Here is a 16,070-nt window from a genome sequence, read left to right on the forward strand (position 1 = left end):
GATAAAAGTGGTGGGGAAGGATTCTCACTTGTCTATATTTAGTATATACTCATATTACCTTCCTGCCTACCTTCCTTCCTTCCCTCCTTCCATGCCTCCTTCCCTCCCTCCCTCCCTCCCTCCCTTCCTTCCTTCCTTCCTTCCTTCCCTCCCTCCTTCCCTCCCTCCTTCCTTCTTTCTTTCCCTCCTTCCTTCTCTCTTTCCCTCCTTCCCTTCAGCTACAGGTCTTTGACCTTAACTTTGCCTGTCTGAAGATGTTTCGTATCCAAAGACCTTCAAGTCTCCACCCAAGGTCACTTGGGCACCAGGCCTCTTAAAATGGAAATAACAATTTTCTCTTTCTCATTCTTCCCTTTCTCTTTCTGTGCTCAACACATTGTCTGTGTTATTTCTCCTTATTTTAAATTGAGGACGAAGTGTGCAATAGAGAGCAACAGAAACCATTGGCACCAAGCTCCATGTCAAACAAAGAATGAAGAACCAAGCATATTTACTTCAGTGGAGAGAAGACCCCTGGGCTGATGTCTTCTTGCTCCTCCATGTCCATCCTCCACCCTCTCCACCTGCTCGTGGCTCCACGTGGCTGATCTCTGGAGCATGAGCAAGCTCTGGTCCCCTGTCCCCCACTTTTGGTTGGCCTCAGCCATCTGTTTCTTGCTGGGACCCTGACTAATAAAACCTGCAGGGCGTGGGTATATGAGGGGGAAGACTTGTCATTCTTAGAGTTATTCTGTGTCTTTTCCTCCAAAGAGCAGAAGTAGGACCAATGGTGAGAAATTAGAGGGAGGAGAAATGATTTTTTTTATACCAAAAAAAGACATTTCTAAGTATTAGAAGCTGTCTACACATAGATTGGGCTATCTTGGGACACAGTGAGCGCCCTTCAAGGTAATATTTAAGCCAAACTGGGATAAGCAAGGAAGTTAGAGAAGGATTTACATATTAGGAAAGAGGGAAGGCTAGATCTAAGGTTCTTTTTAACTTTGAGCATCTATCTGTGTTACTACAACGATCAAGAGTTCTCCCCCTCCCCTTCACATTCTTTTATATTTTATTTTACATTTTCTTCCCTCCCTGAGAATTTAATAAAGTTTAAATTAAACTTGCTTATCTAGGTTGGAGAGGTAGGATGGAGTAGAGCACAGATTAAAATAAGAAATTGGCAAATATTCAGTGTTTACAGTTTAAAAAACAGCATGTTTGTGCACTTGCCCTTTGTATCAATATACAAACACCACGATTTGGTTAACATGTCTTGCACTCTTCCTGACCTTTTTCATCCTCTGCACTCTGGAGCAAATGACTCCACAAGGAATTTTTTTTACACTCCAAAATATTTGTTTTATTCTTCCAGTTGGTACTTAGATTGGCGAGGGTTTTGTTTGTTTTATAAAAAGAGACAATTCGAGTTTTATCAAAATAGCATTAAAGTCTGAAAACCACTCCTTAAAAGTGGGTTGAAACCCACCACTCTGTCCTCTAAAATCAAAGGTTTCAGCATCCAGATTGTACTGTTCATGTTAGCTGTGGCCTTAAGGGAGTACCGATAGGAAAATTCACAGAGGCAGGATGGGCTTTCCTTTACTCACTTTCTCTAGAGGAAAATGGGTCAACTCCGTCTGTCTGCAAGCTAAATTTTTGAAATTTACTTCTAGAAAGCAATGAAATCGGTGGCCTCCTTACCCCAAAGAGTGAACTTTCAGCCACCTGGGAGTGAGGATCCAGGAAGGGCTGGTCTAAGAGATTTCCTCTGTTTCTTGTGGTTCTGGGGAAGCTATTTTAGCCCAAGGCAATACTCATTCTAGATAACTCTAATTCTCAAGATTTATGAGGGCAATTTGGCAGCTGGAGGCATTAAGAACCCCAAACTTCTTCTGACTTCTAAATCAACTTATTTTTTTAGAGTGTCCAGCCAGGAGATGATCTTCACAAGACTAGAGCAGAATCTCCAAGACACTAGTGCATGGTCTGGTCGCCTCTACTATCCTCAGACTGATGGTAGGAGGAGGAGGATAAGGTACAGGAGCGACATACCTTTCCTCTCTTATGTTTCTTCACTTAGCTCCAGCATTATTAAAAGGACCTAAATAGGCCGGGCGCAGTGGCTCACGCCTGTAATCCCAGCACTTTGGGAGGCCGAGGCGGGTGGATCACGAGGTCAGGAGATTGAGACCATCCTGGCTAACACGGTGAAACCCCGTCTCTACTAAAAATAAAAAAATTAGCCGGGCGTGGTGGCGGGCACCTGGTAGTCCCAGCTGCTCGGGAGGCTGAGGCAGGAGAATGGTGTGAACCCCCGGGAGGAGAAGCTCGCAGTGAGCCAAGATCGCACCACTGCACTCCAGCCTGGGCGATAAAGCGAGACTCCATCTCAAAAAAAAAAAAAGACCTAAATAATGAGAACAGAAAGATTCATAAACGGGGTACTGGATCAACGCAGTTCACTCTGGAAGTTCTGTGAACAATGTCAGAAACTGATGATTAACATCAAAGACCTCCCTGAGCTGCTAATGAACAAAGACATTTTAATTAAAACCAGATAGCTAGCCAGAGACTTGCGCAGTCTAAACTCCTATAGCACAGGGGTCACTTCAGTCAACCCGACGCGCCACTGCAAAGCTGTCCTGTGTAGAATCAAACTAGATGACTGAGATGATTTTGATAAATGAAAACACACCAAATATGTCTTCATCTGCATGAAAGTGAACCATTGCAATGCAGAGCCTGCACCCAGGAAGCAGTAATTCTTTGAGTTTTTGCTAAGGAGGGCTCTACCGAATAGTGTGGCAACAAGAACAGGTTACCAAAGCACCAAGCTTGCAGTGGCACTCCACAGACACTTGCTGAATGAACAAAAACAAGTGAATGTGACACTTGAAAGGCAGCTCTAATCAGAAAGTTAAGAGTTGTGGATTCTAGTTCCAAGCATGTCACTACATAACTGGGCAAGGACATATTACCTTCCCTTTCTGGACTTCTAGGTCCTTATCTGTAAAACAACGTGCCTGAGCTAAACGGCTTCTGGTATCCCTCCAAACTCACAATGTTTTGATTCTGTGATGTGCATTAAGAGTTATTTTCCCATGACATTGTAGAATCAAAGATGACATCATTTCAATTTAATGAGAGTCTGTAGCTCTCCCTTAATTATCAAAAGAACTTAGCAATCTTGGGGAAAAAAAAAAAAAAAGAAGAAAAAATCTTGCTGTGTCTCCTGCTTGCACTCTACCCCAAAATGTGTAGAGCTGAACAGAACTACTTTGGCATTTTCAGGCCAAAAGTCACTCAAAATAGCCTCTGGCTGGCTGATATTTTTCAGTCATAAGTAAGATTTTTTGACCCCTGATGTTAACATAACTCAAGTGTGGGCTGAGGACTAGCAGTGCAGTAGGAGGGTGGAGGATACTGGGCTTCAAGAAATTCTGGGGGCATTTCATTTCAGATGCTCTCAAAGTATCCTTGATTACAATTTTTTTTTCTTAGTTTGCTGTTTTGCAAAGACTGTTACTTCCCTTGGGTTTCAACCAGGTTAGGGCAATTTTAAATGAGTATTTGTTGCTTCAATAACACATTTACAGCTTCAGAAAGAAAGCAGTGTTTTGCTTCATAGCAGCTGATAGCCATGCATCTTGAGAGTGAGGAGAAGTTACTTGCCAACACACTGGTTCCACTGGTAGTGCTGGAGGTAGCCCTGGGGGCAGCTGCACCGGTAGCCCCCGATGATGTTCTGGCAGCCGTGCTGGCAGCGGTGGTTACCCTCGCACTCGTCCACGTCTGAAAAAGAAGCAGAGCCACCATGATGCCAACTCAACGTCTCTCTCTGAAGCCACACGGACTCTAATAAGAAATCTGGCCCCTACACATCCTACACATTATTCTACCACCAAAAAAATCAAGAATATCTCTTCTGGAACTGCTGCTAAGTCCAAGGAGAAAAAACATTCAGAGAGCCCTGGCAAAGTCTACAAATAAAAATGATCAGGAAATTAGTGCAAAGTCCAAGGCACTCTCTGGGACAGCTCTGTAAGTTATAAGTTATTTGTGTTTGCTGGTTTTTTTTTTTTTGGTGCCACAATTAGAAACCAAAATGTGTCAAAGCCACAATGAACTCCTAAAAATATCATTTAAACTTTTAATTAAACATCACCAGAAGAGCTATTCCTCATATGTTTAGTCCGCATGGGAGAAATCCCTTTATGGCTCCGGACCCAGTGACCAGAAAATTAATGAATCAAAGTCAAGAGTCTGCCTATGTTTCTTGACTGAGTTATTCCCTATTAGGTTAAATTAAAAACGGAGCAGAAAAGGTCTTGAAATACTTAGGAAAGGCATGTGTGTTAGACACAAGCATGAGACAAAACATGAATCTCTAAGATACAGGACCTGTGCACACTGTTTTAGCTGGGTGCCCCCCTGGGCTCAGATCTGCTATCTCATAGAGGCTGATGATGAAGGTGCCGATAGCCACACATGCCACCGCCACAAGGATTTACCAGCTGGATCGCAGCTGAGGTCTCCACCCACCTTCACAGCTGGAGCCGGTCTGATCAAGTGAGAATCCCCGCTGGCATTCACAGGTGAAGCTTCCAGGAGTGTTCTGGCAAATGCCCTTAGACCCGCACAGATTGATGTCAGAGGTGCACTCATTGTTATCTATGAGAAGCAGTGGGGGCAAAGACGAGTTAAAATTCCCCAAAGCTCTCTTTGTATCGTTGAAAAGAAAGTTAGAAGGATGACTCAGAAAAGACCAAATAAAGCCAACAACCCTTCACATACATGTACAGGTGTGCTCACACATACATGCACTCATATATTTCTTTGAGCTTTTGTTTTCTTATCCCAACAGCAGAGGAAATAGAAATTAATCCCTTGAAAGAATCGCTACACTCCATGTAGGATTTTTCCTCTCCTACTCACCAATGCAGGCCGTATGGTGCTGGGTAAATCCGGGAGGACATTTGCATGTGAAGCCGCCAATGGTGTTAACACACAGGAACTGGCAGTTGTGTTGCTTGGTTGCACACTCATCAAGATCTATGAGAAAATGCAAGATAGGCATTTGAGTCAAGTCAACAAAACAGGATCAGGGAAGCCGCCCCTATGAAGCAGCTCCAAGTTTGATTTGGAAGTCTCAAATGACCCTGACTAGAAAGAAGCCACAGCAAAAGGCAAGGAGAGACACAGGGGGTAAAGATCTGAAAGATAAAACAAGGTGTCCATTTAGACCCTCCCCTCAAAAAAATTAGACAGATCTTTGGGGGATCCAAGAAAACACCATTCTAATAGGAGAAATGCAGGAATTCCTCGACAAAGGAATTTCAAATAAATCATGACATTTTAAACAAATTTTTAAATGAAGTAAAAGATGAATGATTCTGCAAATTTTCCAGAGCATTGAAAAGATCTATTTAAGTTAAAACATAAAGAGAAATGTTGAAGCTGGAAATTAATTTGCTAGCTTAGTTCTTTTCTGTTTGCTGTTTTTAATCTACTCAAATGAAGTTGTCAAAAACAAAATCTGATTTCTTTAATTAGGGATTCTTCTTAGGATAAAACAAAATTGAGCAATCAGGAAGGAAACAAAGCAAAGGAAAAATTCATTTTAATAGCTAAAGGCATTTTAGTAAAACTGCCTCCAGGCCGAGCGTGCTGTATTCCCAGCACTTTGGGAGGCCAAGGCAGGCTGATCACTTTGAGCTCAGGAGTTTGAGACCAGCCTGGGCAACATGGCAAAACCTGTCTTTAGTAAAAACACAAAAATTAGCTGGGTGTGGTGCTGCGCACCTGTAATCCCAGCTACCTGGGAGGCAGAGGTTGCAGTGAGCTGAGATCGTACCACTGCACTCCAGCCTGGGCAACAGAGTGAAACTTCGTCTCAAACACAACAACAAAAATAAATAAATAAAAACAAAAATCCAAAACTGACAACTGCGTCCAGTGTTTATCCAACATTGTTTCCCACATCTCCATAAAGCCCTCTGCTTTGACCAGGCCTCTTTCCTCAATGCCTCAACTTCTAGTTGCATTCTTAACTCCAATGTTATTTCAAACTATCAAGAGATGAAATGTTGTATTCTAACTTCTAGCTAAATTTTAATGATAATTTTAAAACTGCCACATATTCAGGAAAAAATCATTAGTGACTTTATTTTATCACAAATTCAACCACTATGCCCCCACCATCTGCACAACTGTGTTGGAGCTGCAGATCAAATCACTAGCTTTGCCAGTGACTGCTTCCACTCCACAGGGCCAGTTCCTGGCTAGAGTAATGTCTAGAGTGGACCTACACTGAGAGACCCTCCCAAGACCTGCCCTAGTTCCAGCTTCTCTTATAATGCAGCCCATCCTGTGTTCTTTCCACTGCTGAGAGCTTCACGGATATGCACTCTCTGTTCAGCTTTCTCAGAGCCTGTGGACTGGTTTCTTCTATCTATGGCCCAAGGAGCTTGGCTTGAGCATGATGACACATTGGCTGAAGCTCACCTGCAACAGGTGAGGAAGATGACTCAGTGATTTCTCCTAACACTATTTCATGAGTACAGCACATGAAGAACAGCAGCACTCACTGCTCTTGCCTCCAAGAATGCCCTTCCTCCTCTTCTCCCCTCTAATCTGCATCCCACCCATCTCTCATTGGGGATGTGCTGCTCCCATACTCCTCCCACGGCCACCCTTCTGGCCTCTTCCTTCTCAGTGTCCATGGTGCAACTATCTGCACTATTCATTTGATATTTAGTTATACATACCAAGTAAGTGGAAGAATTTGAACCTTATGAGAAAAAATAGGAAAAGGGACAAGTTGTGAGTGGACATGTAAAAATTGCAGTTGCTCTTTGCACTCCTAAAGCCATAAACAGAACTTTATTGATGCATTTTCATTTTTCATCTTTTAATTGCTAGAAACTTTTGAGAATTTTCTGCCCCCAGAGGTTAGAAAAAATGCTATAAATTTGTTTTGCTTGTTACAGATAATATATACAATGAGACATATTTTCCCGTTGAATTTGGTTCTTCATGTATACGAATACATTTATGGCTCTGAGTTATAGCTTCACATTGCCTAGAACTCACAGTGACCCCAGATGTAAAATAAGTTCCACATTTGAGAAGAACAAAGCTATGAGCAACTGTTCATTTAAGATGGTTAGAATGTGTAAGTAGGTCTCTCAACTTCCTCTCCCCAAACTACAGGATTAGACAGGCTTTGTGCTGCACAGGAAGGCCTCAGGCAGTTGCCCATGATGTCATCCTCTATTACATGCCTCTTAACTCTCCCTTTCAGCAGACACAGGAAAAAGGTCAAGAGCCCAACTTCTTGCTGCTCTCCACTTCTCTCCTCTCCCCTCCTCCAATCTGGATCCTATCCATCTCCGTGGGGATGTGCTGGTCCCACCCTCCACCCTTCTAGCCTCTTCTCAGATTCAGTGGTACACACAGCTGCATCATTCATTTGATATTTAGTTATATACACCAAGTAAGTGGAAGAACTTAAGCTTTATGAGAAAAAAATAGGAAAAAAAGACTCCACTCTACCCTTTACCTTCCTTACTTCTGTACGTTTCTATATATTTCCTTCAAAGTTTCATGGCATGACATGATATCTCTTGGTCTACCACTTGGTCTACCTTTTCTTCTCCAAATCTCTCATTTTGCAAATTATTGTTAAGTATGACTCACTAGTGCTATTCACTAAATATAACATTCTTATTGTTGAGGAAGAAGTTTACAGGAGTAAATTTACACCAAACAATTTTTGCAAAGGATAACTTCTGGTTGAGAAGGGATTTCTGCCCAGAGTTTTGCTGGTTCTTAATTCTGCGTGATATTTATGTCTCAGGGAAGCTCCTAGAGGGCAGCAATGGACTTTTTCTGCAGAACAAAAATCTGGATACAGCACCTAATTCATTTGGCACCATGTCCTCTAGGATCATGGCACTGATTATTCCGAGGCAGGACCTCCCTGGAAACCTGAACTATACAGCTATAAAGAATAAATACAAAAACCAGAAAGCAGAGAGGAGGTCACCAATCAAGAATCTGCCCCACTAGAGCCACTGAGAACTGGCCCTGCTATCTCTGAGACCGTCATGGATGGCCGCCATGGATGCCCAGGGGGCATGCAGTGAGGATGGCTGCTCCCATGGGTCCTCCACAGTCTCCCTGGCTTTAGCCTCCCTCCCTCCAGCATAGGAGGTAGGTCCCATGGAGGCATTAACCCCAGGGAAGCACCTCCCACCTGCAGGACAGGTCTTTCGGCTTGCCTGTGGAGTCCTTACAGGCAAAGGAATGCAGCCATATGTCAGGAGCTAGGTGAGAGGCAATGGTCAATTCTACTTTACCTTTGCAGCTCCTTCCATCCTCTTGCAGAATGTAGCCTTTCGGGCATGAACACTGGTAACTCCCTTCTGTGTTTTTGCAGATAAAATTGCAGGGTTTGGGAGCCTGGTTGCACTCGTTCAGATCTACGATCAAAGAAATACAGTGTGACTGTGCATCTAAAAATGATGTCTACATGCTCAGTTTCCACAGGGTCTAACAAAGAATTTTAGTTTTGGGGAAAGAAAAAGTAAACTCTGTGTAGACTTGGATGATTGTCCTATGCTTTCCTATGAAACTGCATAGACTTTTTAGATTTTTAGCTTTGGGTTTTTTTTTTTTTTTTTTTTTTTTTTTTTACCCCATAATCTAAAATTTCCACTTGAGGATAAGCCATCAGAAATAGACACTTACCTACACAGGAAGTCCCAGTTATATCTGGAGTGTACCCAGTTTTACAAATGCAATGATACGATCCTCTGTCATTGACACACTCCCCATTTCGGCAAACATCATGAATAACCTTGCATTCATCGATATCTGTAATTTAACAAATATAAATTAAGATAAGCAATATATCATAAAATTGACAACATTAATATGCAGGGGGTCACGTCAGTGTACATACTAATAAATTGTCTTACTATATTTTGGGCCTAAGAAATTAAACCAGTAAAGATGACAGCATAAATTTAATATGTAACAGTAGCTATATCAAAAGGCAAACAATTAACTTCATTAGACTATAATTGATAAAATAATTCAGCTACAGAAAAACTTTAAAAACAATTGGTCTTCCAAATGTATATTTTTCTCTTCTGGGTCCATAGAACAGCCAGCCCATCTAAACATATTTGGCTTTTTGTGTCATCTCATGCCATTAAGCTTGCCTCCTGCTGATATCTCATAAATGAATCACAGAAGCAGATCCTTTTGATGAGGAAACCCCACTTTCCCCCTAATATTGCATGCTCAAAATAAGAAGTAAGGTTTCTTTCTTTTTTTTTTTTTAAACATTATTTTTGTTGTATTTGTGGTTAATCCTGAAAAAGTTCGAATTACATAATATTGGGGAAATGAGATGAACTTCTGTCCTCTGATGAGGGAGAAAACTAACCAGGGCTCTGAGGTGGATGACAGTGCTGGGTTTTTGCAACCTGCTAAGGAAGGGAGACCCTTACTCATGGCTCTACCACAGAGAGAAAGATTGGGTCAACATGCACTGTTGAGCATTAAGGCCACTGTCCTCCATATCTTGACCCATTTACCGCCTTACTGGTTGGCGAAGTGCCAATACAAGCACTTTCCACGTGGGTTTGCAGCCCTTGACTGCCAAATAACCATTTTATACCAACAGCTGGGTGTATCTGACCTTTACAAGTCTACTCTAAAGTGCAATTTAGCATACTCTTATTGGTCTCTAGAAATGAGTTTTTTTTGACCATCTTATTGCTATATCCTCCAAAGAATCAAAAATTCCTTTTGGTCACTCCATCTTATCTTTCTAGGTCTGTTGTTGTTTTTTTTTTTTTTTTAAATCACCTCCAGTTTCGTTATTCTGCCTTCAGCTACATCTTTCCCGTATAAACACAAATCCTTCTTAACCTCCTTCTTCCCCTTTCACTTCCAATTCCCTCCCAAGAAGCTCAAAAAAGCTCTCACCTTTTCTCAGTCCTTTTATGAACTAAAAACCAATTGTAGTTACAGTTGATAAACACAGGAATCATATTAGTGACAGGCCTAGAAATGTCTAGAGTTGCCTTAGACACTCTAACATTCTCCTTATCCTGCTTCAGTTAAGGAGCTTGTGCTTTTCCAGATGCAATCGTGTTTAATTGCCAGGATATCAGCATGATTTATACTTCTTTTATGCAATATAGTTTGGCCAGTTTTAGGAGTTCCACATCTTGGTGGACTGTTTTGGGCCTTTAATAATCATTTATTTCAAAGTTCATCGAAAAACTTAAAAAATTATATTCCGAGTAGCCAACTGACTTATAGTAAACTTCCGTTGAAAAAGTTGAAGGCTTGCTGGAATGCAGAGGGAGAGTCCTCAGCACACACGGCTTAATCAAGTGGACCAAGGCCACTTTGGCAGCATGACCTCCAATGTCTAAAACTCCAAAATGAAGAATTTTTGTTGGCCTCAGCTGTGCAACTCAACCTAACCACATATTGCAGATTCTGTATTTTCATCTGTTTTTCACACAGAAAACAAACAGATTCCCTGCAAGTATTTTTGGACTATAAATGAAGTACCTGCTCCGTTGGTCATGAATCCTCGGCCATGGGGACAGAGTTTCTTGAAAGCCACAGTCCCCTGGAAAGGGCAGATCTCACAGTGGGGACCCCAGCCTCTCCCTCCATCACAGCAGCATTCAGATTTGGTGACAGGGTTCCTGTTGCTGGAGCCGATCTGACACATGTTTTGTAGCACCTCTGTGAAGCAGTACCCTTCCCGATTGTCTGGAAGGGACATTATATGGCAAAGGGGATGTCAGGCAATTTTAAGAGCAAACAAGGTATTAAAAATTTGGTCAGATATAAAAACCAAAAAAGGATGTAACACTTTACCCTGGGTGAGAAGAAGCAAGAGGGGAAAGCTGGAGACAGCAGTAAAAGAGAAAGGATGACGTCTGAGGGAAACAAATAAGACATTCAGTGAGTAGGCAGAAAGACATTGGCCTAGACAAGCTTATAACTCTCTCTGCTCCCAGAAATACAGGGGAATAGCCATGCTTACAGAGAGAGGGGCAGAGGAACATATGGAAGTGGATCCTGATCACCAAGGGCTTCAAAGGCAGCCAAGAAATTCCAAACAAGTGATTCAGGATCCAATTAGCAAAGGAAGAATTTAGCTGCAGGGTGGTGCTAAGCCCAATGGACAATCACAGTCACTACGGCATCTCCAAAATATGAACATTTTTTATCCCTCCTCAGATTTTGACATTTTCTCGTATTTCAAATAAGAAGTCTGGGTTTCCGGCAGCCCAGTGTGGAGGCTGAGCTTAGGAAAACATGCTGCCAACTGTACTCACCGAGGCACTCGTCCTGGTTGGGGCTGGCGGTAAACCCGTCATTACACTCGCAGGTGTAGCTCCCACGGGTGTTGAGGCAGCGCCCATTCTCACAGATCCCTGGCTTCGTCTGACATTCATTCTCATCTGTTTCATTTTATTGAAGGACCAAAAACAAGAAGAGTCATCTGACTATTTTATAGAGGATGGAGCTCCTTCCTTGGTTCCTTCCTTCCTCCCTTCCTTCTTCCCTCCCTTTGTTCCTTTTTCTTTCCTTCCTCCCTTCCCTCCCTCTCACCCTCCTTCCCTCTCTCTCATCTTTCCTTCTTAACTTAGCTTTTGAATCACTAATCTGTTCACATGGCTCAAAATTTAAAAGGCATGAAAGGGACTTCATTCATTCTTAACTGTTTGGTTCCACTGAAGGACTGAAAACAGAAAGAGCCATCTGAATCTTTTATAGAATAGATTTTCTTCCTTCTTTCCTATATAGTTTGTAAATAGCTTATCTCTTCACAGGGTTCAAAATTAAAAAGGTACAAAAGGGGATTCAGCAAAGGTACCCCTTTCATTCCCTGTTTCCCAGACACCAAACTCCTCTCCTGAAAAGCAACCAATTCTGGGGCCAATTTCTAATGTATCCTTCCAGAGCTGGATTATGCATATAAAAGCAAATACATACATAATGTACATATGTGTGTGTGCACTTCTGATCTTTTAAAAGCATAACTGATAGCATTTTATATACTTAAACATAGATGGTGGCATTTCATGCGCACTTACATTTTTCATTTAGTAAAATTTGAATCTTCTCATATTTGGACACAAAAAGGACTCTCAAAAGGTTATTTCAAGTGAAGAGGGAGAAATGTGAATATCAGCATATGAAAGAAATATTTTAATACATATTAGAATAATGTCTATAATGGTCAACACTGATCTGGGGGAGTTTGTCTAGATTAATCTTGAGATCAATCTAGATTATATCTTCAATATAGGTTGTGTTTATTGTAATATTTCAACAATATTATTAACAAATCATAAACTACAATTCAGTTTCCCAGGTTTAAAAAAACATTAAAATATCTACAGATTCTTAGAATTATCTGATGATTATTTAGAAAGATCAAAAATAATTTGCTGAGGTGCTTCCCTTCCTTTGAGAATAGTTCGGGGTCCCTCAGATGGAGCTCTCACTAGGAAAGACAGAAAGTTGGAAGGTGACATCCAGAACAGTGTTAAAACAGGTTCAAAACCCCAATGCCCAAGCCACCCCCAGACCAATTCAATCAGAATATCTGAGGTTGGACTCCAGCTCCCCAAGTGATTCCAAAGTGCAGCTGAGGTTGAGAATTACTGATCCAGGAGGATCCAGTGTGTGACAATTAATCTACATATTTTCTTTTTCTGTGCTTTTAGAGTCTGTTCTTTAATTACTGCTTCAGTCTGTATTGTACAGAGCAAAAGGGCAATGGAATTCTTAATCTTCTTGAATAACAACATAAAATATATCTTTATAACACCATTTATTTTTAAAAAGAAAGAGAATGCATGTGAGAAGGTTTTAATAATTTTCTCCTGTAATTATTATCTAAGCAGAGGTCAGGAAACTTTTTGTTAGGGTCAAATAGGAAATATTTTAGGCTTTGTGGGTCACATGGTCTCTGTTGCAACCACTTGGCTCTGCCATTGTGGCATGAAAGTAGCCACGGACAATATGCAAATGAATGGTTATATCTATGTTTAATAAGACTTTATTTATAAAAACACACAGTGGGCTGGCAGGCTGGAATTGGCCTGTAGGCTCTAGTAGTTTGCCAACTCCTGGTCTAAAGCTGAAGTTCTCAATGTTGGATCCATATTAGAATCAGCTGAGGAGCTTTAAAAAAAAATCAGTGCCTGGATGCTACTCTCGACAAGACCAGATTTTCTGGAGGTAGATCCCAATGGTTTCGAGAGATTCCTGATTCAGAGGTACCTGGCATTTGTATTCAATGTCAGGGCACCGGTAGCAAAGTTAAGTCAATAGGGAGGCATTCCAATGTGATGGGGAGAATTGACCCCCAAATCAACAAGAGAGTACGGAAAGTAAAGGAGGAGAATAGAGAAAAGGCAGGCTGTTCAAATCCTGGCAGCAAATGGGTTAAGAAAGTAGAGAAAGGCCAGTTCAGAGGGACAATGACAGTGCTCTTGGAATTCACAAATGATCACGAGGCAAGGGCACCACCATGGAGAGTCTTGACATGAGGTAAGAGAACAAAATGGGTCTCACCAAGAACACAGTGTCACAAGAACATAAAGCCCAGGCTCCTTCTGTCCACTGTCACTTCTGATGCACTCAAAGCTCTTTCCACAGGGATCCTCTTACCTACACAGCCTTCTCCATCAGGTCTCCGCTGATACCCGGGTCCACAGATGCACATGTATGTGCCAATGAGGTTCTTGCATTCCATTTGTTTTTCAGTACAGTCATGTTTTCCCTCTTCACACTCATCCTCGTCTGTAAAAAATGTACGATCACAAATTTGTCAAAGAAAATGCATATATCTGCCTTAATTACCTGACTTTTAAACATAAAATGTTAGTAAGTAACCAATTTTCATCTATGTTATTTCAGTTTTGGCTGTATTTCCTTCTGCTGTGTTGAGTATGATCTCTAAAGAATGGAAAGGAATCTTCTAACCACCTTTGAACTTGAAGAAATTGCTCCCTAATCAACTGATAACCTCTTCAAGAAGCATGATTCTAATCATGCTTTTTCTCCCTTCCCCTTCCTTTATTTTCTATTTATTTTTATTTATTTATGTTTTTGAAAGAGTCTCTCTCTGTTGCCCAGGCTGGAGTGCAGTGGCCCGATCTCAGCTCACTTCAACCTCTACCTCCCAGGTTCAAGTGATTCTCATGCCTCAGCCTCCCGAGTATCTGGGATTATACAGGCATGCACCACCATGCCCAGCTAAATTTTTTTGTATTTTTAGTAGAAACGGGGTTTCACCATGTTGTCCAGGATGGTCTCAAACTCCTGGCCTCAAGTGATCCACCCACCTTGGCCTTCCAAAGTGCTGGGATTACAGGCATGAGCCATCGCGCCTGGCTGTCCCTTTCTTTATGTTTTATACTCCTTTGTTGAGGCATGATTTCTAATTCTTGTTGACTAATTGAACTAAAAGGGCCTCATATAACTATAATATAATGGATATATCTTAATATAACAATAATTATAACAGCATTATAATCACAATATATGATAATGCAATAATTATAACAACAGTACTATAACCATAATGGATTATAATAGAGTAACAAACCAACACTTACATTATGCAATAATTATAATAATAACACAATATATTATAATATGATATTATTTTTTTGAGATGGAATCTCACTCCATCATCCAGACTGGAGTACAGTGGCTTGATCTCAGCTCACTGCAACCTCCACTTCCTGGGTTCAAGTGATTCTTCTGCCTCAGCCTCCCGAGGAGCTGAGATTACAAGAATGAGCCACTATGCCCAGCTAATTTTTGCATTTTTAGTAGAGGCAGGGTTTCACTATGTTGGCCAGGCTGGTCTCGAACTCCTGACCTCAGGTGATCCACCCACCTTGGCATCCCAAAGTGCTGGGATTACAGTCATGAGCCACTGCACCTGGCCAATATGACATTATTTTTATATGATAATATTAATAAATAGGATACAATAGTAGAATGACTATTTTATATACATACATATAAACATATATTCATTAAAATATAAAAACCATATATCTATATATGTTTATATATAGAACAAAATGGGTCTCGCCAAGAACACAGTGTCACAAGAACACAGAGCCCAGGTTATATATATAAACACAGAGCCCAGGTTTATATATAAACATATATATATATATGGTTTTTATACTTTAATGAAAAGCCAAACATCTAAAATATCTTATTCTCTACTGGTTCTTCCCTCCTTCATTTCCTCTTCTGGACTTGGTTGGGCCTTCCTCAGTCTTTACTTTCTGTCCTGTTGCACTTCTTTCTTTTTTATCTTTCCCTTTTACACGCTCTGAGCTGAGACATTTGAAATTTATTCTGCATATTATTAGAACTTTGCATTTAGGAAATTTCCCCACCCTTATGCAAAATTATATTTATGCCATCTTGAGAGAACAGGTGTCTGTTCATTTAAGATCTTGGTAGAAGCAAATCAGAGCTCTTCACAAGCAAACTCAATGATTACTGAAGTTTGTGAAATAGAGCCTAGTTTAGTGCTTAGGAAATTGCAGGTGTTCAGGAGGTATTTTTCATGCAGATGGTTTAGCTAAAGTAGATTCCACATGTTACCCCATTCTTGAAATAGAATATCCTTTGGTGTTCTCAGATCATTTTGTATATATAACCACCATAGCATTTATTACACTGTATTATGAGAACTTATTTATATCTGTCTCAATCTCTTCATATTGGGTCTTTTGAATGTGGGGAAATGTCTTTTTCTTTGTATTCCCACATCTTGTAGAAATACTGGCATGTTGTGAGCATGCAATGCACAGTGAGACGTAATAGAGGATCTGCAGTGCAGTCCTCGACTTAAGGCTTGACGATGCTTCCAGCTACAATTTAGGGGGAAACGTGGCAGTGACAACTCCCGTATTGTCCATGGACTATTTATATTCCCCAATTCCCAGCCCTCCCCTACTAACGGAAGCTTTGAGGGACATCTCCCCTCAAAGATAGAGTTAGAG

The 16,070-nt window shown here is 41.0% G+C and overlaps 1 protein-coding gene across 1 annotated transcript in view; it reads right to left on the reverse strand.

The window, feature by feature from the left end:
- Nucleotides 1-16,070, reverse strand: part of FBN1 (fibrillin 1) — a 236,321-nt gene that overhangs the window by 6,958 nt on the left and 213,293 nt on the right. Inside the window, exons 56-63 of the mRNA XM_045395431.3 lie at nucleotides 13,705-13,836; nucleotides 11,358-11,483; nucleotides 10,579-10,785; nucleotides 8,734-8,859; nucleotides 8,343-8,465; nucleotides 4,918-5,034; nucleotides 4,525-4,653; nucleotides 3,655-3,774 (exon numbers count right to left, since the gene is read on the reverse strand). Of these exons, the coding sequence (XP_045251366.2) occupies nucleotides 3,655-3,774; nucleotides 4,525-4,653; nucleotides 4,918-5,034; nucleotides 8,343-8,465; nucleotides 8,734-8,859; nucleotides 10,579-10,785; nucleotides 11,358-11,483; nucleotides 13,705-13,836 (1,080 nt within the window). The remainder of the gene's footprint in view (nucleotides 1-3,654; nucleotides 3,775-4,524; nucleotides 4,654-4,917; nucleotides 5,035-8,342; nucleotides 8,466-8,733; nucleotides 8,860-10,578; nucleotides 10,786-11,357; nucleotides 11,484-13,704; nucleotides 13,837-16,070) is intronic.

This window comes from Macaca fascicularis, chromosome 7 (assembly GCF_037993035.2).
Source record: "Macaca fascicularis isolate 582-1 chromosome 7, T2T-MFA8v1.1".
Taxonomy (NCBI): Eukaryota; Metazoa; Chordata; class Mammalia; order Primates; family Cercopithecidae; genus Macaca; species Macaca fascicularis.